General features: G+C 46.7%; 1 protein-coding gene across 6 annotated transcripts in view; it reads left to right on the top strand.

Annotated features, from left to right (window-relative positions):
- The window catches only part of LOC123762320 (uncharacterized), a 66275-nt gene that overhangs the window by 14939 nt on the left and 25435 nt on the right, over positions 1–25901 (top strand). For 5 of the 6 annotated variants that reach the window (XM_045748775.2, XM_069325883.1, XM_069325873.1 and 2 more), the window contains exons 1-4: positions 6547–6631; positions 13776–13827; positions 22187–22396; positions 22526–22785. In XM_045748775.2, the coding sequence (XP_045604731.1) occupies positions 13776–13827; positions 22187–22396; positions 22526–22785 (522 nt within the window). In that variant the 5' untranslated portion in view covers positions 6547–6631. Of the gene's footprint in view, positions 1–6546; positions 6632–13775; positions 13828–22186; positions 22397–22525; positions 22786–25901 lie in introns of those variants that run through there. The other variant, XM_069325868.1, reaches the window with a different exon arrangement.

Below are 25901 nucleotides of genomic sequence, written 5' to 3'. Positions count from 1 at the left end.
ATGCCTTCTCTGTTGATTAGAACAGGTATACATATTATCTTCCTATCCCGTTGAAAACGGGAAGATGTAGACACAACATCTCCATTCTCTGTTGGCAAGGGCAACTGGTAGACACATTAGCGCCCATCCCTGTTGACTAGAGAGAGAGAGAGAGAGAGAGAGAGAGAGAGAGAGAGAGAGAGAGAGAGAGAGGGAGAGAGAGAGGGAGAGAGAGAGAGAGATTTAGATATAAAATTAAGCTCTGGATTGATCCATGTTTTGATACCATAGATGACTTAGAGATTCGCTTGACCATCATATAGCCATCATAAGAGCTTTCACCACTTAGCTGACTAAAAAAAATCCTGTTGAAATTTCAATTACCCGAAAATAGCGACATCATTGATATTTGACTGAAACAATGATGCCACTGACCTTCAGGTTCTCGCTTGACCAACATGGTGGCATCAGAATACAAAGGAAGTTCGTATACGGCATTTCCCCTTCTGTGATTTTATGGTCGGTGTTAAGGGGCGGAAATGCCTTTAAAAATGGGTATTCCAGGTCTTGTGGGGTGTCGATGTAGCGAGTGTGGGTGTGTGTCTGCTTGGTGAAATGTCGTGTGTGTGGTGGAGGGTGTGGCTTGTGGTGCATGGTGTGGTGGTGGAGGGTGTGGCTTGTGGTGCATGGTGTGATGTGGTGGGTGTGGCTTGTGGTGCATGGTGTGGTGGTGGAGGGTGTGGCTTGTGGTGCATGGTGTGGTGTGGTGGGTGTGGCTTATAGTGCATGGTGTGGTGGTGGAGGGTGTGGCTTGTGGTGGTGGCGGGTGTGGCTTGTGGTGCATGGTGTGGTGGTGGAGGGTGTGGCTTGTGGTGCATGGTGTGGTGTGGTGGGTGTGGCTTGTGGTGCATGGTGTGGTGGTGGCGGGTGTGGCTTGTGGTGCATGGTGTGGTGGTAGAGGGTGTGGCTTGTGGTGCATGGTGTGGTGGTGGAGGGTGTGGCTTGTGGTGCATGGTGTGGTGGTGGCGGGTGTGGCTTGTGGTGCGTGGTGTGGTGGGTGTGGCTTATGGTGCATGGTGTGGTGGTGGCGGGTGTGGCTTGTGGTGCATGGTGTGGTGGTGGCGGGTGTGGCTTGTGGTGCATGGTGTGGTGGTGGAGGGTGTGGCTTGTGGTGCATGGTGTGGTGTGGTGGGTGTGGCTTAGAGTGTGACACCCCAGCAAACTGGCCAGACGAGAGTTGTTGCTCGGGTACAAGACAATTTTGTCCAAAATTATATTTAATTCTCCTGCAAATAATTTCCATCCTGAGTTCACGGTCGTTCTTTGAGTTCGCGTTCTCATTATGCGTTTGCATTAGTTTGTACTTGGTCACCTGGTTTATATTAGATCTTTAAAATATTTTATTCTAATATTGTCATATAAAGATTACCAATATCCGTCAGTCCCATGTTGACGACCCCTTGATGTTGACGACCCCGTGATGTTGACGACCCCGTGATGTTGACGACCCCGTGATGTTGACGACCCCTTGATGTTGACGACCCCGTGATGGTGACGACCCCATGATGTCGACGACCACATGTCCTCGACCCCCTCGGCCCACCTCCGTTGACCCTTGCTCGACACTCCCGACAAATCCCACCCACCCCCAGGCCACTCTCCTTCCACCTCAGCTCTACCACAGTGTCTCTTACACACACACACACACACACACACACACACACACACACACACACACACACCATGACCTTCCATTAAGAACACCAGCACTACCTATGTCAAACTGACTTCTGGGGAAAATTCCTGAGCAATCGCTGCTAGAGAATCGACACAAAACGCCCCAAATGGGTTGCTGATGTCCACCCGACGATGACGTCGCTAGTGTCCACTCGTCGGTGAAGTCACCCCTTGACGCGTCCAGTGAGAGGTCCCCCTGGTCCTCCAGTGAGAGGTCCCCCTGGTCCTCCAGTAAGTGTGTCCCCCTGGTCCTCCAGTGAGAGGTCGCCCTGGTCCTCCAGTAAGTGTGACCGATTGATTGATTGATAAAGATTAAGCCACCCAAGAGGTGGCACGGGCATGAATAGCCCGTAAGTGGTGGCCCTTTTGAGCCATTACCAGTATCAAGAGATGATACTAGAGATCTGTGGAGGCGCGACTGCACCCTGCGTGACGGGAGATGTCTCCCGGACCAAATGGTGACCAAATGGTGAAGTGTAACCACAAGGAGCTGCCTCTTATAGTGACCAGTTGGCGGGAACTGCTGCTGGTACACTACCTCGTTCCTCCATCTTCTGACGGAGGCGTAATGCTCTCAGTAAATTCTCATGAAAATAAACAGTCCCTACCCCATCCCTATCTCCTCCCCTGCCCCAAACCCCCACCCCATAGCCACCCTCTACTTCTCCCTTACCCCCCAACGCCCTCCCTCATCACCTCCTCCCCCCCCCCCCCGTCCTGTCTCTACCCATTCTCATAATGAGAATAAACACAGTTGGATTAATTAATCAAACCAACATAATTAAACAGCTTTTTGATGCACGATTGATTGATTTAATAATTCTTAAATGGCAAAAATCAACTAATGTTTACATAACCAGCATTGAGATGACCTTTGTAGGTAATGAGTGGAGGTAACCACCTTCCAGTTTACCTGTCTCTTAACTGTTCATGTGGACTGGCTGGACTGGTCGGTGTCTGAGGATGCTTGTTCTGCCGTACAGTCTCACAGCCTCTGGCTCTGGACGGACGGGTTGTTGTTGATGTTTAAGATTCGCTACTTGGAACTTTTTGTTCCAAGTAGCACGGGCTATGGTGAGCCCGTTGTGGACTTACCTGGTACAGGAGCGGGGGGTGGGCGGATGGGCGGGGTTGGCGACCTGATCTAAATGTGGAGCAGTGAGGGGGTTATGAGGGAGTATGGGCGTGGGGGTGTTATGAGTAATGGGTAACTGGTGATGGGTGAGGGAAAGATTGATTGATTGATGAAGATTAAGCCACCCAAGAGGTGGCACGGGCATGAATAGCCCGTAATGAGGGCAAGTAGTGAATGATAGGTAACTAGTGAGGGGGAGGGGGGTAACTGGTATTGGGTGAGGGGGGAAGAGAATAATAAGTGAGGGAAAAGGTGTGAGAAGAAAAGGGATAAGATAAGGAAGAACAGGAGTATAGGTCATTTATGAAGGGAAGAGTTAAGGTAACTGATAAGAGTGGTAGGGAACGAAAGAACGAGGCGGTGACAAATAAAAGAGAAAGATAATGAAGGAGAGACGAAGAGTAAAACAATAATAATGCCGGAATAATCCCCAGTTATGCTTTGCTTCGCGAACCTTTCCAAATGCCTTACGAACCTCCCGACATATACTATTTACATATAAAGACTTATCAGGAAGTCGGACCGGACCAAAAAGGTGTATTCTGATCCAGTTACACAAAAAAATATTGTCCCAAATATCATGACATTTATCGGCCTCTTAGCTCTGTCATGGACGCCAGGAACCTTCTTGCCAGACGAACCCGTCCTCTCAACTAATAGGTCGCGATTTGTACGTTACAAATGCGACCTATTAGGAGAAGTAGCGGGTCGCAAATATGCCCGTTTTCTAAGCATCGGACTCGATACATTAGGGAATGGTGGGTTGCTTGGGTTCGTATGTTGTGGTTTGACTAAAAGATTTTTTCTACGGAACGGCAGATCAAGAGAATGGGCTGGCCAGGCGCCCCCTCGCAGGGGTACGACAGTTTTGTTGCATACTCGGCAGCGAGATTCTTGCAAGCTCACTGCACTGTCAGCCGTACGACGAATATTCTGGCATTGATGGCCCCAGTAACTGTCCAATGGATCCTTCTGACTGTTACTACGCCTGCAGTAATACGGCTGTTATTATAGGTGTAGTAATAGTCCACTGTAGCCCTGTTGGTGTAGCAACAATCCAAGAGTTGTATAATCATTACTGCTGGCCTCGTAATTACAATTTTGTTCACCCAACTTAACCCAAGGTGTTTTAACCTAGCCTAACCCAAGTTAGCACAACCCAACCTAACCAACCACAACACCTAGCATAACCTCACCCAACCAGATCTAACCAAATCCAACCTAACTTAGAGTTTACATAAATCAGAAAATAACTTGTATGTGCAACACCAGAGTTCAATATGAACACTATATCGAGTTCGATTGATTGATTCATAAAGATTAATCCACTCAAGAGGTGGCACGGGCATGAATAGCCCGTAATGGTCGTGATTGATTGATTGATCATGTGATCATTCTTCCCTCGCCTTTATCACAGCGAAGGTGAGGTGTTGACATCACAGAGTGACGGGCCGAGGATTAACCACATCCCAAGTAATGATGAAAATAATAGCAATAATAATCATTGAATCATCAAGATGAGAACAGTGTTCTTGCGATGTGAGATGGATCATAGTCAGGTGGATCATAGGCAGGTGGATCAGAGCCTCCGCACCTGCTATGAGAGCTGTGTGACGAGCTAAGTTTTGGGTAAGCTGGAGAAAACTCTTTTTTCAAGAGGCATTAGCTGGATATCAAAGCTTGGATGTCTCTCTGAGTGATGGGATCCGGCGCCACGTTCAACACCAGTAGGCAGAAGAATACTTTTGCTCTAACGTGACAGCCTATAGGCTCAACGTGTTCGAATTTCCTATATATTTTGGTATTATTATTATCGGCGAGTGAAAGCCTGTGGAACGCGAACGAACGTTTAAGACGTGACTGGTGGCCGTAGCAGTGAAAGTTAGAGATGAAAGTGAGGGTGAGATCTGGGGAGAGGGGGGGGGGCGGGGAAAGGGTTATAGGCTACGGGAAGGGATGGGCAAGTATGGAATGGGTTGGGCAGACGGAAGGGAGGGTAGGGAAAGGGGAGTAGAGAGGGAAGGGAGGGGGGGGGTTACGGGGCTGGAGAGGAAAGAGAGTTTTTTTTGGCATGACGAGGAAGAAAACAGGTGTTGGAGGGAGATTGAAGAAATTCCCTGAGTACTTTCTTGAGGTGTAGTGGGTGTAGGGTCTAGGGGGGTTCTAGGGACTGTGCATGGGCGTCCAGGGGCGGTGATGAGGAATAGTGGCGTCTATGAGTGTTTAGGGACGCCGTAGGGAGGGATGTCCAACGACGGGTGTAGGTGTCCAGGGGTGGTGCTGAAGTGTACAGGTGTCCAGAGAGGATTCTATGCATAAACGGATGGTGAGGTGTTCAGGGACGGTGTTGAGGTGTAGGGAAGGGTCCAGTGACAGTATATGAGTGTGAAAGGGCGGGTGCAGCAGGCCCCAGGGGCGGGTGTTTAGGTAGGGACGGTCCCATTAAGGAGAAGGCTAGGTGGGACCAGCAAGTCGACTCAGTCATAGCATATTAATGAGACGATAGTCTAGCGGGCAGCGGTAGAAAGTGAGAGCGTCCTGCCTGGTCCTCGCATACCAACCAGGCTGGAGGGGTACCTGAGGGAGGCACCTTGAGGAGCCTGGGCGGAGGGAGAGGAGCAGGGGGTGAGGTGGGCAGGCTAGGAGGTGGTCAGGCAGGGCCACCTCACTTCCTATTTTGCCATCAGAAAAACTGTACATTTCTAAAGAGCAATAATAGGGTGGGCAGACTCCTTATAGTTTTCCTGCAATCTCTCACGCCAAAATGATCAACATGTATAGACGTAATCCATGCTTTTTGGATTAAAATCTGATTAAAATTGCAGTGTTAATATTACAGGAACACAGCAACTATTTTTTCTCCTCCTCTTCTAGCATGTTTCTTTTTCTTTCTCTTCTTCCAAGACCACGACACAAGTCCTGCAGACTCGAGGTCTCTCATTAAAGGGTTCACATCGGCCCCTGGGAAAAGAAAGCCTCACATCGACAGTGTAAACATTGCGAGCTGTTCCAGCCGTCAAGGTCGCTCTATTTCAGTATGAACGGGCAGCACCGTCACCTACCTCCAGGATCCCTGCCTGGGTTACCTTCGTGATGGGCTCACGCACACAAGGCACCCCCTTGGAAACCCAATGCAGAGGAGGGGGTGAAGACTTGGAGAAAGATATATGAAAGTCTTCAAGAGAGAGCGGAGATGGCATCAGGGAAGGAGGCAGGAGAAAGAGTGGGTGGAATAACGAAGCTACAAGGAGGTAAATAACTGCTGAAATAAGGTAGGAAAATCCCCAAAGAGGGTGAGTATTGGCGGAAAGTGGGAGGCGGCCACATCCAGAGAGGGAGTGGGTGCAGGTAGAAGGATAAAGAAAAAATGCAAGGAAATAGAGAATCAGTAGATTGCGGGAGGGACGTTGAAGGAAGAGGAGGTGGGTGGAAAGATTGAAGGAGACTACAGTATAGAGGCAGTGAATGGAAAGGAGGAGGAGAGTTGCAAGGTAAGACAGGAATCATAGAATGGCGAAGAATTGGATATACGGAGATCGCAAGCAAGGATAGGATAACTAAATTAATGTGAGGGATTAAAACAACGTAAAGATAGATAGATAGAGAGAGAGAGAGAGAGAGAGAGAGAGAGAGACGGTGGTGGGTTCCCACTGCCGCTCTCTTGGTCTCTCTCTCCTTAGCTTCGTGAAGGTTGTGGGCTCTGAGGCTGGACCCGCCCGCTAGTCAGTCAGTCCCTTGGTGTCTTAGTGTTCACACGCTCCTACTCGCAGCTGGACACCGGTGAGTCGGGGCTCGGGGTGTCCTGGCCCATCAGGACACACATCAGGGGCCTCAGTGGTCCACATCTCAAGGACTGATGGCCCAATTTTCTTAGTAATTCTTAGATTTTACGTGTTGTGGTGCTACGGAACCGAGTCAAGTGTTGAGGAGAAAGTATGCCAGATTTCTGAAGCCTGAGCAATGACTGTGCTAATATTTTCTTCGGAGATTTGTAAGAAATTTTTGGAGTAACATCTCTCGAAACCCGAAAGCAAGTTTTGTTCGTCTTAAGCATACAGCTGGTGCATTTCCTCAGCTTCGTCGCCTCGACAAAAAAAAAAAAACTCACCCTGTCACCCACTAACCACAAGCAAGCAGCAACAGCCGCGCTCCCACTCTTGTCTATCCAACCCCCCACCCCCCCTCCCCCCTCCCCAATCATCCCCAGCTTGTAGAAACTTGTACAGTTGAGTTTTCACTAAAATGCTGCCTCTGAGAGTTTACGTGAGGTCTTGGGGTTTAACTCTTCATTTTCTTGGTAGGAAGGATGCCAGACCTTTCAAAAAAAAAAACTCAAGAGTGTCCAGAAAAGTTTTGGATTTTGTAAATTCATTCCAGCTGTCATTTAGCCCCTGGAGTAGACCATGATGGCTGAACGTAAGAAAACGATAGACAGTGTTGAAATATGTTTTTGTTCTTGCGAACATAAACTAAAATCCATCAAATAAACGTTTTTATTTACTTCACCTCCCCCCCCCCCCCCCCACCCCCCGTCCCATCCTAAATCCTTATCCTGATCCCTTCCAAGTGCTATATAGTCGTAATGGCTTGGCGCTTTCCCCTTGATAGTTACCTTACCTTTTACAGGATCTTTTATTTGCTCGTTCATGTACTCACTAAATTGTGCAAGCACACGCGCGCAGGCACTCGCACGCGTGCGTGACTACACACACACACGCACGCACGAACACGCACATGAACCCACATTCTCACCAAGACATACAGACATATGTACAAAATGCACACACCAGCATTCGAACAGATACACAAGCAGACACATAAACACATTCAGTAACACACTCTAGCGTTCCTTCATTTATCCAGATCAGAGACTGCAATGCGCGAGTAAAGAGTGATCTAGATGCTCCAGTTTTTACATTAATGTTCTACATATCTTTCGGCAGGATGCCACAGCCCTTTACACCCGAACCAGTGCTATAGGTCACCCTTTTACGTTCTTTCAAAGTTCTGGAAAAAAAGTTAAATGTCAGCAACTTTCAGCGAGGCGCCTCAGCCCACGAGAGCTGGCTACAGTGAAGCAGGTCGCAGGCGAGCCTGTCTAAGGCTCAAGGCTCACGGCTTGCTGCTTCGTCGTCCGTCTCATGGTGGTACCTGCTGGAGGTACCTGCTGGAGGAACCGGCTGGAGGAACCGGCTGGAGGTACCTGCTGGAGGTACCTGCTGGAGGAACCGGCTGGAGGTACCGGCTGGAGGTACCAGCTGGAGGTACCAGCTGGAGGTACCAGCTGGATGTATCACCGGAGGAGAGATTGCCTCGCACTAATTCTTGGCTTGACTGTAACATTCCGCCAAGGCCCCGCTCACTCCCAGGATCGTTGACACCTTCGGTACTCGGTTGCGACTTGGTGACCTCCCTTGACCTGCCGCTTCCCCCTCCTTCCCACACCCACCCAGCTCCCCCCCACTCGCCTCAATCACCATCCCTCCCCCTCTGACCCCTCCCCTTTTATTTCCCCGCCAAGCACACCCCCGTAATCAGCACCGTCGACCGGATCTACCGTCTTAATGTGCCGCTTCCGTCATCGGGAACGTGACTTCGCCGATCAGCGCTCCCTCTGCTCAGACAAGGGGAGCAGTGATGGGTGAAGTCACTTGTGCACTACCGCGGTGCTGAAGGGTGTACAATGACCCCCACAAACTTATCGCTGCAGTGCAATGCTGCAGTAGAAGATGATGTATACATCATCTTCTGATACACTCAAAATTACTTTTCGTTATGTGATTGAGGGTGTATTCTGACCGTCAGTGTGGACAGGTAAGATGGCAGTGGAGGTGTATCGGAGGGTCGAGAGTCTTGACGCCAGGGGAGAAGAAAGTAGTGAAAAGTAGAGGTTGTTGTGCTGGCTAGTCGAGCCACCTCTGTGAGGGCCTCGCCATGGCCCCGTTACCGGATTTTACAACGCTCCAGACGGCGTCCAGGGATTTTGTGTTCTGTTTTTCCTCAGTTTGAGTGTTCGAGTGTAAAACTGGTTTTCGCAGTGGCGAAGTAACGTGTAATGACGGAACATTTAACAGAAGAATGTGTAACCATTGATGTTCTTAGTTTATTCTTGTTAAAGTCTGTTGGTGTTGTTTTCGTGATTACTTGCACACACTCAGTCCGGGGCGCGCGTACGTTTGCGCGCGCCCTCACACACACACACACACACACACACACACACACACACACACACACACACACACACACAAGAAAAGAACTTTTTTAGTGTCAGAGTGGTTGACAAATGGAATGCATTAGGGGGTGATGTGGTGGAGGCTGACTCCATACACAGTTTCAAGTGTAGATATGACAGAGCCCGATAGGCTCAGGAATCTGTACACCTGTTGATTGACGGTTGAGAGGCGGGACCAAAGAGCCAGAGCTCAACCCCCGCAAACACAACTAGGTGAGTACTAGGTGAGTACACACACACACACACACACACACACACACACACACACACACACACACACACACACACACACACACACACTGTGTAATGAAAATTGTAAAGGTATTGCGTTGAAAAAAAATCAATGTCATTGGCACCTTACATGCATATATATACATACCTATATTGAGGCATGCATGCATCACACATACATACATGCATTCAGGTATGCATACACCACACATACAGGCATGCATACACCACACATACAGACATACAGGGACACCATTCAGCTGGCTAACAATACTGAACAGTGTTACCAACAACTGGAAATAATATATATATTCTCCCTAGTGACAGTCTGACACAAACAATGCCCTAAGACACGGTGTCACAGTCATTTGTCGTCGCGGGAGTGAAGCTCTCGTCAGGCACACTGCTTGGGGTCACCCAGGTCTAGGGTTCGAATCCCTCGCATTACTCCAATTGATTTTCTCACTAATAATAATAATATTTATTGTCTAGTCTTATTGTTTAACTCTTGGCATCTCTTGGTCTGGAACATTGCATTAATTCCATTCACCTGGGCTGTGTAGGAGACTCGAACCTTGGACTCCACGCGTGTGAAACTAAAGCTCTATTTCGACCTAGCTATTGAGTAGCCTTAATAAGAAAAACATTAAAATCTGGTTCAAATAACTGAGCTACAGCCCGCTGAGTATTAACTTTAGGTGTGTATCAGTAAGCTGAGAATCTGGCCGAGGAGTTCCTAATGATCATTACAGACAGAGTTGTTGAGACGCGTTCCAGACATGGAGGAAGGGGGAGAATTATCAGGGAAGAGCGCCAAGCCATAGAGACAGTCTGTGAGGGTAAAATGCTTGATCTAGGGGAAACGTTGGTGCCAGATAACGATAAAATGTATTAACACTCGAAAACTTTTTCATACTGAACAGAATCACGTTGTTACTCGGTTATTTCTTGCTGAAAACAAACACAAAATCTTGTGCTTCATTGCCACCGATAGGGAATATGGTCCAATTTTTTTAAAGTAATTCTTGATGTATTTAAGGGTAACAAATTGTTCAGGAAAAGTCATTCCTTAATTTATAAATCTTGCTGCCGAAGTTTCCCGTGCTGGTATCAGTACATATTCACACATTCTCACCACGTGTCCACTGATGTCTTGTTGGGTTTTCAAGGTTGGAAAGTGTGAAGGACTACTCTCTGCAAGTCGCATGAATACAGTCATACTCTCACTAATTTATTGCATCCTTTTGTTTCAGGCAATTTAGACGTTCTGTGATGTCTATCTTGAAAGGCCTGACCTTGAACCTATTCATTATCTTTCAATTCACGCGCGTCCTTTCTTCTTCACGTTTCACGACAACATTCAGTATACTGTTGTTGACGGCTCCTCAGTACAACTTCCTTACGTTACTGCGCAGCTTCCTAGTGCTACTGTACAGCTTCCTGGTGCTACTGTACAGCTTCCTGGTGCTACTGTACAGCTTCCTGGTGCTACTGTACAGCTTCCTGGCGCTACTGTACAGCTTCCTGGCGCTACTGTACAGCTTCCTGGTGCTACTGTACAGCTTCCTGGTGCTACTGTACAGCTTCCTGGTGCTACTGTACAGCTTTCTGGCGCTACTGTACAGCTTCCTGGTGCTACTGTACAGCTTCCTGGTGCTACTGTACAGCTTCCTGGTGCTACTGTACAGCTTCCTGGTGCTACTGTACAGCTTCCTGGCGCTACTGTACAGCTTCCTGGCGCTACTGTACAGCTTCCTGGTGCTACTGTACAGCTTCCTGGTGCTACTGTACAGCTTTCTGGCGCTACTGTACAGCTTCCTGGTGCTACTGTACAGCTTCCTGGTGCTACTGTATAGCTTCCTGGCGCTACTGTATAGCTTCCTGGCGCTACTGTACAGCTTCCTGGTGCTACTATACAGCTTCCTGGTGCTACTGTACAGCTTCCTGGTGCTACTGTACAGCTTCCTGGCGCTACTGTACAGCTTCCTGGCGCTACTCTCCAGCAAGAATATGATGTGGCAGTCAGTGAGGGTACTTATTATCTTCTAAAAAAAAAAGTACTCGACTAGTTGTGCTTGCGGGGGGGGGGGTTTGAGCTTCGGGTCTTTGGTTCCGCCTCGGTAGTTGAACTGTTTGTGATTAAGACTTTGTGCTCGGAATACGTTAAGTCTTTATGACGATAGCCATGACATTATAATTTTTCCTTTCTTTTACTCTTTTTAAATACACAACAATTTTTTGTGAATAATCCAGTGAAAATTGCGAAATTCTTAATTGTTTACAGATAGCAGTATTTCCATTAATTTAGGAGCTGCGTCAGCTTTTCTATCTATATTTTGCGGTGTTCCATTCTAGTCAGACTTGATGCTTTTGTCCAACAAACGCTTAATTTGGCTAGCATTCCTGCCAAACTCATCACGTAATCATCATCTGTTCTTGTTATTGATATCAATTCCACAAATTCTTCTGTTGGATGCAAACTTTGATCAGCACCAGGCATAACAATTGCAAGTTGTGTTGCAACGATTGCATCTATACTTTCATCAATTGCAGTACAAAGTGCAACACATACTTTCTCTTCGAGGATGACTTAAAATTCATCCGGCGGGTTACTCGGAACGAACGCCAGTACAATCCCTTTCAATGTACACAACTCAGTGATTTTGGTAATACGTTTTGGACGACTTTTAACACATTGTGTTAAATGTTCACCCTCCTACATGTGGCCAGGGCCACATGTAGGAGGGTGTTGGGCCAGTTGTTTGATACCTCTAGCTTAGGACCTCTAAAGGGTGGTGCCCTTTGGTAATACTGATACCGGCAGAGGGTGCAGGGAGCAAGGTACCAGCTGCGTAGTACCAGCTTGGAACAGTTGGCTTGGAAGGGCAGATTTTGCTTCCTGGTATAGTACCGGATGAAGCTACCAGCTCGGTATACCGTCTGAGGGTGCTGGATGAAGCTGCCGGCTAGAGGTACCGGTTGGTGGTACCAGGTGGAAGATACCGGTTGGAGGTGCCACCTAAGATGTGAACATGCAAGACGAGGACCTGATCCAACTAGCCTTGACAAACACCTACGACACACCCGGGATTAACGGGACCTCACACTCCCTTACCTGCCACCTCACACTACCTGCCTTTCACTCGCACACCTCACCTCTCACTCTTCCCTTCCACTCACCTGACACTTCAAATTGTCCTCTCTCTCTCTCTCTCTCTCTCTCTCTCTCTCTCTCTCTCTCTCTCTTTGTATGACATGAGGAAAAGCCTCATTGAAATGGAAAAGACGTTAAAACGTTTTCAACCGGCCAAGGTCGTCATCAGTAACTAGACTAGAACCTTGACCTCGGTTTTACAATCAAGTCTCCAATTACTGCTGGGTGAAGAGATGCGAGCAGTTAAGTACTGGTGCCCAGACAATCTTCCCTCGGTGCTTACTCCTGATAAGTACCTTGCTATCATGATGGCAGCAAGATATCAAGCCACATCTCCCTCGTCTGGCTGAACATTTGCCAAATTTCGAAGATTCTGGTCCCAAGGAATACCACATCAACACGACCTTGTGGCTAAATGTGGCTCGAAACCTGTTGTGTTGCTTAGCAAATAAGTACTCAGTAATAATAATAATAAAAGTGCTCAATAACGCAAATAGCATCAAATCTGCCCGAAACGCTATGCCTGTTTGTGGCTTTGCAAGAATGTAAGAACACAAATGTTATGTACTCTCACAACCTAATGTACTTTCTTGTATATAAATAAATAAGTAATTTGTAATATTTGATGTTAGGGTTTATACGTTTTTGATGCTTTGAAAGCACTTATCTCGATCGTCGATAATGTCAGAGGTCTGAATATCGCTGTGAAGCAGAAGCACTGACCATCACCCAGGCTCTGACTGGCAGGTATTCTGTGTATTAAGTTTCCTTGCTTGAATATGAGTGAGGAATATTCCTTGATGCCCCCGGGTGTTTCATAGCATTGAATTAAGGTATAGCTTGTAGGGTCGGTGACCTTGCTTGTAGGGTCGGTGATCACACTTGCAGTGTCATTGACCATGCTCAGAGGACTGAAGGTCCTGTCCACAGGGTCAGATGCCGAACTGAATGGCTTGAGAGCCAGAGCCGAGAGGTCACTCGGCCGAGCAGATGAAGCTGCCTCATCAGATCAAGGTCACTACCCTCGATTTAGGAACTTTTCCATTTGTGGATAGATTGGTGGAAGGCCTTCCTTTATGAACACAATATTCTTGGACTGATTGGTTGAACAATGGCCTTGCATCTTGCAGGATCAGCGTTCGAGGCCCAATTGACCATATGATTGCCCACCGTTCGTTTCTCCGGGTCGCGTAGATCCTTATCCTCGTATCCTTTCCAGGTGTTGCATATTTATCCTGGCTTAGAGCTCTCGCCTCAAGATGTATCACTAAGTAGGTATAACTAATGAATTTTCCTCCATCTTGCAGATGCGGTTTCTACTAGCGGCGGTTGCCGTGTTGGCAGCTCTCACACATGGACGTGAGTACCTTGAGTTTTTTTGCGTCACGGTAAATCTTTAAAATATATATCCTGGAACACTGGAGACAGATGGGCCGTGAGGAGGATTTGTTTGTCTTCGTGGTGGGGAAGGAGCGAAAATGATGATGGTTAGATAAACAGGAAGGCAAGTGAGCGCAAGTGACTTTGGGGTGTAGAGGTGGGAGTGTGTCGGTATCCACCTGCATGTGTACTCACCGCTATGTGTATTCACCGTTGTGTTTATCTGTGTGTATTCAGTGATTTTTCATGTGAGCTTCCATGCTAGGGCTGCACACTCAATTATTTGCCTCTCGTATGTTATCCTAAGCCATTGGAAGCCTCCTTTAAATAAGTTCTTGAAGGCTTACCGGACGTTTGATATTTTAACATCGTACACTGCCGTCGTTATTCTGCTAATGTGTGCCTCTGGCGTCATGTATACTCCCAGGTCATTCACTCCACACCCTTTTGGGTCTTTTCACTCCTGCTACTAGCCTAAGCCCTGCCCCACCCCACTGCTCCGCCCCACCCCCACTGCCCTTCGCCTTGCCCTGCCCCGTCCGGCACCTTACCCATGCCCCCACTCACATCATCACGCCCTGCCCTAGATGGCCAGACGCCTTCACAGTGAAATGCCTCCGGCCACCACTTTCACTCTTGTGGTCCGCTGGCGGGACTCTGTGGACACCTTCAGACTTTGTATTCAGTCCTTCCACCTCCTGTCTGTGTAAAAAAGAAGACGATGACTACAGAAAAAGATGGATAACGGAGATTTAAAAAGATTTTGTTTTGTTTCTGACGGTGCCTGTAGAGCTCCGCTGTTTATTTTATAATCCCTTGCCTGGTAGTTGATTTCCGTTTTTTATGATTATAAGAGCCTGCGGCATTTTTTGAAGGGGAAGCTATCTTCTTTTATTTGAGGTCCTCTAATGTTTTGTTGGAGGGTGTCATGTTTTCGAGTATACCTCTGCTCATCTTCTCCATCTTCATATTCTTCTTCCACTTCCTCTCTCCGGCCTCCTCCTCCTCCTCTCCTCCTCCTACACTCTAGGCAGATAATAGGCAAGAGAAAGGGATTGTGTGTTTGGGTGTTTAGGTGGGAAAGGTAATTGGTATACAGAGTTGAAAACGTGATTAGAGTACATACCTAAAGGACTGAAGACACGTCAATTGATGGAAAGTCACGTGTTGTGTTGTAGCGTTAGGAAAGGAATTAGAATGAGGGAAAAAAAGTTATAATTTTTGAAACAGATTGGGTTGTAGATGAAGAGGTTGGATTGTACGGATGGTTGACGTGGTGTGATGGGGAGGGGGTGAGGTTTGTTGTTCTGGGAAGCGGGTTGCGACAAATGTGATTCCGGTGTGCGGAAAAAGACGTGGATGTGGAGGAGAGCTTTGGATTGTGGGAAAAGCGACTGTGGTGTTAGAGTGGACTGAGAACACAATGAGATATACCGAGGAAGTTTAGGTGTAAAAAAAAAGGTAGAACACATGCTCCTGTAGCCTCGGGCACAGGCTCCTGTAGCCTCCGGACACACCCTCCTGTAGCCTCGGGCACAGGCTCCTGTAGCCTTCGGACACACCCTCCTGTAGCCTCCGGACACACCCTAATGTAGCCCCAGTACCTACTGAATACACACACACACTAATACATCCCCCACAAACATTTCCACAACACAAATGCCTGATAAAATACACATCATTAAGCCCCAAAAGATATAATGGCAGATAATTTATTATATTTAGTAACGCAAAGATCTCTCCCTGGAACGTCGCAGACGTTATTACGGCTCGTGCGTTAGCGGCTGTTGTTGCGTTGTTTCCAGGAAGTTGCGACTTCACCAGCTCTTTCCTAATGGGTCTGGATAGCCTTTTTCCTGTCTGAGTACTTACCTAGATGTAGATACCTTCGTGTGCCTGGCAGGGTGGAGCGTCAGCTCTCTAGCCACGCCTTTTAAGCATATTTTGAGTTTAATTCAATTGCGCTGTTCTCTCGTTTTTATATATTTGTATTTAAACTTATGAATTGAATGATCTTGAAGAGGTTTCCCATCTATTTCATTTAGTTATGACTCTTACGCTCATGAACCTCAGATCCACATTTTTGTGACTCATTTGTGTCTCCAGTTTCCATCTCTGACCCATCGTTCTGCTGGTCTTCACTTTGAACATTGCTTTAATGTCTACTTAGTCAATTCCACCTAGAATTTTGTACGTTGTTACCATGCTTCACCTCTTCCCCCGTGTTCTCCAGTCTGAGTGGTGTATTCACTATTTGTATTTACTATTTGTACCTGCAGAATAGAGATATTAGCTCTTGGACCCCGCCTTTCTAACCAATCTATTGTTCTTCTATTATATCTACTATATATAGATTTCTCTCTAACGCACACATTCACACACATCCCCAGGAAGCAGCTGTTTAACCCCCAGGTACCTATTTACTGCTTGGTGAAAAGGGGCATCAGGGTGAAAGACAATTTGCCCATTTGTTTTCACCTCCGCCGGGAATCGAACCCTTCACATTGTGTGTGTCTACAACCCTCGAGTGCTATCCACTCAGCCGTGAACACCGTCCCCTACACATGTTGTGTGTGTGCATACAGTATGCCCATGAATGTATACACAAGTATACACCAGTGAGGTGAGTGTATCCATGGATCCGGCCAAGGCTCCTGAAGCCTGATCACATACCCTGAGACTGAGAGCGTACACTGACCCCATGGACACTAGGGGTGTACACTGACCCCCATGCACACTAGGGGCGTACACTGACCCATGGACACTAGAGGTGTACACTGACCCATGGACACTAGGGGCGTACACTGACCCCATGGACACTAGGGGTGTACACTGACCCCATGGACACTAGGGGTGTACACTTACCCCATGGACACTAGGGGTGTACACTGACCCCATGGACACTAGGGGCGTACTCTGACCCATGGACACTAGGGGCGTACTCTGACCCCATGGACACTAGGGGTGTACACTGACCCCATGGACACTAGGGGCGTACTCTGACCCATGGACACTAGGGGCGTACTCTGACCCATGGACACTAGGGGTGTACACTGACCCCATGGACACTAGGGGCGTACTCTGACCCATGGACACTAGGGGCGTACTCTGACCCATGGACACTAGGGGTGTACACTGACCCCATGGATGATCCTACCCACGCTCCCCCAACCGTCCAACAATCCCGCTTTGTCTTTAACGTGCCCTTGTACTGTCAACATGTGACGTCACGGTCGACACACACTCCAAGGGAGCCGGAACATTATGTTGTAACGGAGAGTGGGAGAGTGTGGGAGAGGGTGGGAGAGTGTGGGAGAGGGAGGGAGAGTAGTGTGTACAAGAGCGGTTGTTGAATGTGGGAGAGGGTGGGAGGGTAATACATATATTTACATGACGTATGAAATCTCTTTGATGCAAACAAATGACGACTTGAATGCGAGCTGTTGTTTACAAGAGCCAATTGGCGCGCTTTGGCCTCTGGTGTAACACTGAAGATTATTGAGGAGACTAATGCGAAATTAATAAATGATTTGAGATGAACACATTCTTCATGTTAATGTTTTTTTATAATGATGCAATACTATAATGAGGAGAAGCAAAACGTTGAAGTATTGGGATACATTGTAAAATTAGACAGAAGCAACCCAGAGGTGGTCTGAAATGTGGTTTGACATATAATTCAGACAAGTACAAATTTACGCTCGATCCTCGTCTTCACGGCCCCACTGTTCCAGGATCCTCGTCTTCACGGCCCCACTGTTCCAGGATCCTCGTCTTCACGGCCCCACTGTTCCAGGAACCCCGTCTTCACGGCCCCACTGTTCCAGGAACCCCGTCTTCACGGCCCCACTGTTCCAGGACCCTCGTCTTCACGGCCCCACTGTTCCAGGATCCCTCGTCTTCGCGGCCCCACTGTTCCAGGACCCCTCGTCTTCCCGGCCCCACCTTCGCCTGGGGGCGACACACAAGAGTGTCAGTAGCGATGACGACATTAGTAACTCATTTGTCTTTCCATGACCCACTCGGAACGGTTTTTATACGCCACCAGCAAATAATGTTAAACATCTTTTGTCCTTTTATATTTGTCGGTAAGTAGCTGAGTGTGTGGAGTCGCAGCACGTGATGAATCAACACATGGTAAAGCTGCACGTGATGAATCAGCACGTGGTGAAGTAGACTGAAGAACGAATCAATGAGTCGGTGACTCAAAAAGAGAGAGGACGATCGCCAAAAATTGTGATATTAACAAACCCAAAAACCCATTCCTTGTTCTTTTTAGTGTGCTCGAAACAGATATGAAGAAAACAACTCATTATCACAGTGAAATGGAAGAGAAAGAGAAACAAATATTATTGCAACAATGTGAAAGAAGAAAGAGAGAACTAGAAACAAATAAACAAACATTATTGCAACCACGTGAGGGAAGAGAATCAACACTCACGTCGACAGCCGCAACATCTTGAGTAAATCTCAACATCGTATTAAGTTTTTTGTCAAGACTTGGGCCAGACCTTGTTGACGTTTGGTGAACGGTTATATACTGGTAGCCAGATATTTAATTTTGTTCACCAAAATTGTTCTTGTCGTTCCTTGTATACACCACAAGTGTTCTTATTTTTCATTTGATTTACTACTAAGTGTTGTTATTGTTCATTTTATGAATTAAGTGTTCTTGGGGAACATCCGGTTCTCGGGTAACTTGAGAACAAGATGAATAACATGAGATGGTCCTCTTACATTGAAAACAAATTCTAATGCCATTTTCAAACTGTTGGAAAATCCTCAATTTTTGTTGTTGATGAATCTGAATTATCATATGATCATTATACGTAATCATGTCAAAATTATGAGAAGTTTGTTGAAATATGTAATTTAGATTTTACCCGTTGGTAAACTATCATTTTGTTTTGTCCAGTATGCGCCAAAAATCTAATTATCTGAGAAAATCAACTGGAGTAATGCTGAGATTCGAACCAGAGACCTGAGACTCCTAGACACAGTCCTTAACCCACTGGACCACGTGTGGCCGGGAGTACCCAGGTCGCCGCGTCGAATCCCTGCCTTTGCTCCAATTGATTTTCCTCATTGATTTATCATAGTAATGTGACTTCCTTGTGATTAATTATCATCTATGCTTAAGTAATGGGAATATATTAATCAGAATTTGCCAAACTGTTCAAGTGCTACTCTGATAACAGCCTCGACTGTACAGGAAGGACTGACACAACAGTTGATAAGTATTTTGAAATGCTTAAAACTTATTTATATGTTTAGTTCAAACTTTGTTTTGAAAAATAACATTACACTGGATTAACCATTGAAAGTCTGGTATTAGGTATAAAGAATATTTGTAAAACATCATCAGGCTATGCTCGACGAAGCTGCAGTCAATTCCATAGACACATTCATAAACTTAATGTAATGTATTCAATATCGGTATTTTCTCAAATAATAATTAATATTGTTTTATATTAATTTTTTGTGTATAGTTAGTCCTATTTTAATTTTGGTTAGGTGTTTTAGTTCTGTTAGCAATTATTTGTATTTTCATTTTGTAGATTCTTGGGAAGCGAGCAAAGAATAGTTCGACAAAACATTTAGCGACATAATTTGTGTTGTGTGTAAAGTGTTCTCATTCATAAACGGGGGGTTTGGCAGCTGGATTAACGCTAGCCAATGTTTATGAGGCCAAACTGTGGAAAAAAAAACGTGCTCCGAGACAGTTTCGAAGCAATCCAAAACACGCGTGCAAGGAATGTAGCCAACAAACTCGAGACAGTTTCGTGAATGTATCATCGGCGTCAGATAAATTCAAGCCAAACATGCAAAGGGTGCGTAAATCAACGTATCTAGCAGTTAAAGGGTTAGGGCGCTTGATTCATGCACTCGACCATGAACATTCCAACTCCGACTTGGACTACCGCTACGATTTTATTATTTTTCACCTTCACGGCATTTCTCACCTTGCCATGCACTGTGTGTCGTCGTAGACCAAGTTCCTGTGTACCACGGGCGTTTCATCACAGTGTAAGGCCGTTCCTTCGTGCATGTTCAGGTACTGATTCACACGGCATATGGAACACGGCCAGTTTTTGTTATTAGTGCCATGGGTGACCACACCCCTCGACTCCACCCTGGCGACCTTGTCTAGCTAAGGCACCCTCCGGGGTCCTCCTCCTCCTCCCCCTCCCTCTGTGGCGACGTCGTCTGTCTACTTATCCGGGAGCTTCCTTCCAAGGACACAGCCGGGCAGACCAGCCACCCTCCACCTCCCAGACCCTCTCACACTTCCGACCAACCCCGCCCATGCGGGGCACTTCCCTGTCATCGCGTCCCATGCCCTCTCTCTGCCATGCCCATTCTCTCTCTCTCTCTCTCTCTCTCTCTCTCTCTCTCTCTCTCTCTCTCTCTCTCTCTCTCTCTCTCTCTCTCTCTCTCTCTCTGCCTTATGTTTGTGGAGCTAATCTTACCGTCGCCGGATACCTTGGAAGGAACCCATGACTTGACAATACGGCATCTTAGAGTGGGTCAGACTCCGCTGACCGACTCCTCCAAGCGCCCGGGAACCCCGTCCAACTCTGGAAATGTGAAAGTTGGACAACTGATCAATTATTATTATTATTATTATTATTATTATTATTATTATTATTATTATTATTATTATTATTATTATATTTCTCTTCTCTCTCTCTCTCTCTCTCTCTCTCTCTCTCTCTCTCTCTCTCTCTCTCTCTCTCTCTCTCTCTCTCTCTCTCTCTCTCTCTCTCTCTCTCTCTCTCTCTCTTGGACAGTCGTAAGAAGAGCCGTCACGGGTAAATGTGTAAGGTATAGATCGTTAAAAAATAGTGCTGTTTATTTTGGTCTCGAGCACTTTCTCGAGTTTGGTGGAGCCATGATGACACCCGTCCCATGAACTCCCCCCAGAGCACGCACACACAGGCACACACATATACACTCATACACACACGCGCGCACACACACACACAATACATATGTATATATATATGTATATATATATATATATGTATGTATGTATCACGCATTATATAGAGCATATTTCAGACTAGTACTATAGTCTACAGAACTAGCATGGAGCCACAACCTCAAAAACCCCTAAGGTAATATTGCCAACGTTCTAAGATATATGCTATTAGACTTCTATAATATAATTCTATAATAGTCTATAATTCTGAGTATAATTCTATTAGACCTATAATTGAGGAAACTGAACCTCGTGACATTAGAAAGATAAAAATAGAGTAAACATAATCCAGACATACAAAATACTCAGGAGCACCGATGAAATAGCGATAGGATGTATAGATTCAGTAACGTGACAAGACGACAAGCATGGTTGCTGGACACTCAGGTGGGCCTCAAGGGTGTGTGAGGAAACACACACTTCAGTGAAACACTTCAGTGTAAGGTTAGTAAGGCTAGCGGAACGAAGAAGTAATGTCTTCCTCCATCTATAGCTTGAGAACTAGATATGCCAAGAAACAAAGAGGTACAGAGTCCTTACATTAAACGACTGACAATTGGAAAGATGGCAAAAGGGAATCTCGGTCTGGTAAACTCTGTTAGGTTAGTATATGTTAAACACCTAGTCTGAGAAGTGGCTGCTTGAATTTAACACCAGCAAGTGTAGGGTCAGGAGACTGGCAACAACTGGAAGGAGACCTAAAAGGCCTCCAGTAAGGAGGAGAAACGTCCAAGAGTCACAGAAGATAAAGACCTTAAGTGTAGCGGCAGCCCAACCCCAGCACGGGAGGAAAACATACAGAATTCAGTCACCGCCGGTTGCCAAACTCGCGAACATTACGCCAGCCTTCAAGTACCTGGATCAAGAGGCGTCCAAGGAACTGTACAAACCTATGTGAGACCAGAGCTTGAATATGCAGCGACGGGGTTATGTATGTGAGGATAATGTCGAGAATATTGATAAATGTAATGATGGTATCAATGGTGGTAAAGATGACGTTGGTAGTGATGGTGATGATGGTGGTTTTCGTGGTGATGGTGTGTTAGGAGTGTTGATGGTGACGTGAGTGGGGATAGAGAGGGTGTTGATGGCGGTAATTATGGTGATTATCATTGTGATAAAGAGGATGATGATAACGATAATAGTGAAGGTTATTCAAGACAATAGTGACGGTAAAAATGATAGTGAGTAGGGGGAGAGGGATCACCTAGGGGTGATGATTAAATTTTAAAGTGTTTGGAGAAAGTGTGATGGACCGAAGTGGTGCTGTAAAGTGTAAACAACCAGCTAGTCTCTCTCTCTCTCTCTCTCTCCTTAGAGTACAGGTGATAACCTCCATGTCTCTTCCCTCCACAGACCAAGTTGAGAGGCGCCAGGCCCCTGCGGACGTCTCCAAGAAGGTGGTGTGTTACTACACCAACTGGTCCGTGTACCGCAAGGGGGAGGCCAAGTACACGCCCCAGAACATCAACCCTTACCTCTGTACGCATCTCGTCTACGCTTTTGGCGGACTTACGGACGAGTTCGAGATAAAGCCCTTCGACTCCTACCAGGATATTGAGCAAGGTAAGAGAACACGGGTGGTCATATCTTGTGTTATTACTGTTATTCTTTCTATTATCTTTTATCCTCCTATTCCTTTATCTTTCCTTCTCTCTCTCCGTCTCGCTGACTCACCCTCTCACTCCTCACCAGGCGGCTATGCCAAGTTCAACGGGTTAAAACAGTACAATAAGGGACTGAAGACCCTCCTGGCTATCGGCGGATGGAACGAGGGATCCGGACGGTTCAGCGAGCTGGTCTCCCTCCCGGAGTACCGCCGGACCTTCATCATCTCCACCATCAAGCACCTTCGTCGCTACAACTTCGACGGTCTGGACCTGGACTGGGAGTACCCGGCGTCACGCGACGGCTCCATGCCCGAGGACAGGGAGAACTATGCTGCTCTTGTGAAGGTGAGTCTCTTCACTGTTTTAGAGATGTGTGTGGTTGGCAGTGGCCTTATTTATGGGGGACCTGACACCCCTTTGGCCTTATTTATGGGGGACCTGACACCCCTTTGGCCTTATTTATGAGGAATCTGACATCCCCTTTGACTTCATTTATGGGGTATCCGACACCAATTTGTCCTTTAAAAGAAACTCCTACTAAGTTGTGTTTGGTAGTGTTTACTAACACACAAAATTGTTTGTAAAATTTGTTTTGAGGTATATTATGTTGCGCATAGGCCTAGGTTATGTCAACTTTTATGACTTGATGTTTGGATTACATTGGTAATTGTTTGTTCTGAAAGTGTGTGGGGGAGAAGTAGTTTTATGAAGCTAACTTAGAGCATTCAAGATCAGACAAGAACTTTTAGATAAAAGTTTGAACTTAGTCACCTGAGTGTCACATGTACTGTAAAGTATTCTTTCGTTCATAAACTTATGAGGCAGCTGCTTAAGAAATGGGACTTGTGTTCATGGTGAGCATTGTGTGTGTGTGTGTGTGTGTGTGTGTGTGTGTGTGTGTGTGTGTGTGTGTGTGTGTGTGTGTGTCTACTGTTTGTTTCCTGCAGGATCGAACTGTTAGCTCTTGGATCTTGTTTTTCCAACCTTTTGGTTGTCTAATATACTGACTCCTGACCTAATTTTTTCCTCTAGTATTTCTACTAAACACACACACACGCGCGCGCACACACACACACACACACACACACACACGTGGGGAAGTAAGGAAGTGTTTACTAGAGTTGGACGTGACGAAGGCTATAGGCCCAGATGGAATCTCCCCTTGGGTTCTAAAGGAAGGAGCAAGAGAACTGAGCCTACCACTCTCCATAGTGTATAACAAATCACTGGCAACAGGGGAACTGCCAGATACTTGGAAAGCAGCTAACGTAGTCCCGATATACAAGAAAGGGGATAGACAGGAGGCACTGAACTACAGGCCAGTGTCCCTAACCTGCATACCATGCAAGCTGATGGAGAAGATTGTGCGAAAAAAACTAGTGGAGCATCTGGAGCGAAGGAACTTTGTAACACAGCATCAACATGGGTTCAGGGATGGCAGGTCCTGCCTCACAGGGTTACTTGAATTCTACGACCAGGCAACAAAAATAAGGCAAGAAAGAGAAGGGTGGGCAGACTGCATATTTTTGGATTGTCAGAAAGCCTTTGATACAGTGCCACACAAGAGGCTAGTGCGAAAGTTGGAGATGCAGGCTGGAGTGAGAGGGAAGGTACTCCGGTGGATAGAGGAATACCTAAGCAACAGGAGACAACGAGTCTGTGTGAGGGGTGAGGTCTCAGATTGGCGAGACGTCACAAGTGGAGTCCCGCAGGGGTCAGTCCTTGGACCTATACTGTTTCTGGTATATGTAAATGATCTCCCAGAGGGTATAGATTCGTTCCTCTCAATGTTTGCCGACGATGCAAAAATTATGAGGAGGATTGAAACAGAGGATGATAGTAGGAGGCTACAAGATGACCTGGATAGACTGAGTGAATGGTCCAACAAATGGCTGTTGAAGTTCAACCCGAGTAAATGCAAAGTAATGAAACTAGGCAGTGGAAACAGGAGGCCAGGCACAGGATACAGAATAGGAGATGAAGTACTTAATGAAACAGACAGAGAGAAAGATCTAGGAGTTGATATCACACCAAACCTGTCTCCTGAAGCCCACATAAAGAGAATAACGTCTGCGGCATATGCGAGGCTGGCTAACATCAGAACGGCGTTCAGGAACCTGTGTAAGGAATCATTCAGAATCTTGTACACCACATATGTAAGACCAATCCTGGAGTATGCGGCCCCAGCATGGAGCCCGTACCTTGTCAAGCACAAGACGAAGCTGGAAAAAGTCCAAAGGTATGCTACTAGACTAGTCCCAAAACTAAGAGGCATGAGTTATGAGGAAAGGCTGCGGGAAATGCACCTCACGACACTGGAAGACAGAAGAGTAAGGGGGGACATGATCACAACCTACAAAATCCTCAGGGGAATCGACCGGGTAAACAAGGACGAACTTTTCAACACTGGTGGGACGCGAACAAGGGGACACAGGTGGAAGCTGAGTACCCAAATGAGCCACAGAGACGTTAGAAAGAACTTTTTCAGTGTCAGAGTAGTTAGCAAATGGAATGCATTAGGAAGTGATGTGGTGGAGGCTGACTCCATTCACAGTTTCAAATGTAGATATGATAGAGCCCAATAGGCTCAGGAATCTGTACACCAGTTGATTGACGGTTGAGAGGCGGGACCAAAGAGCCAGAGCTCAACCCCCGCAAGCACAATTAGGTGAGTACAATTAGGTGAGTACACAATTTCTCACGCTAAGGGTGGAACGTATTAGTTGCTGTGACGACCCATACATACATACAAACATTTAAAGGTGGTAGTGAGGGTTCTACTGTGTGATACTGGTATGTAAGGGGAGGGAAGAGAGAGAGAGAGAGAGAATGGAATAATATGAGAAGCTGATAATAAGACTTGATAAACAGTAATTAGAGTGAGAGATATATACATTCTGTACAATACTCCTAACCGCTGTGTACCACACTGCACCTTGCCGTAGCTCTCTATATGTCGTTACAAAACCTTGACTGCAGAAGTTACAGCCCCGCTCCTGTGCCAGGTAAGTCCACTACGGGCTCACCATAGCCCGTGCTACTTGGAACTTTTTGTTCCAAGTAGCTGAATCTTAAACAACAAAACCTTAGCTGCACTTTACGAGCTCACTATAGCCTGTGCTACATGGACATTTCATTCCGAGTAGCTAAATCTAAACACAACAAAACAAATTGACTGCACCGCAGTCTGGTCCTCCTCACCTCACTGTACCGTTCTCTGTACCGCCCTACACCGCGCTACATGGTGCTGTAACTTAGCCCCATCATCGAACCCTGGTGCCCCGTCGCCCGCCTCACCCCGGCAAGAAACAGGCCGACCTCTTTCAGCTGACTCATGACTGGAAGTCCAGGCAACACCCAGAGGGGGGGGGGATCTGACACTCCTTCGGCCTTATTTATGGGGACACTGACACCCTTGTTGGCCTTATTTATGGGGAGCTGACACCCCCTTTGATCTTGTG

Source organism: Procambarus clarkii, chromosome 2 (assembly GCF_040958095.1).
Source record: "Procambarus clarkii isolate CNS0578487 chromosome 2, FALCON_Pclarkii_2.0, whole genome shotgun sequence".
NCBI lineage: Eukaryota > Metazoa > Arthropoda > Malacostraca > Decapoda > Cambaridae > Procambarus > Procambarus clarkii.
This window is presented reverse-complemented; position numbering and strand designations above follow the sequence as displayed.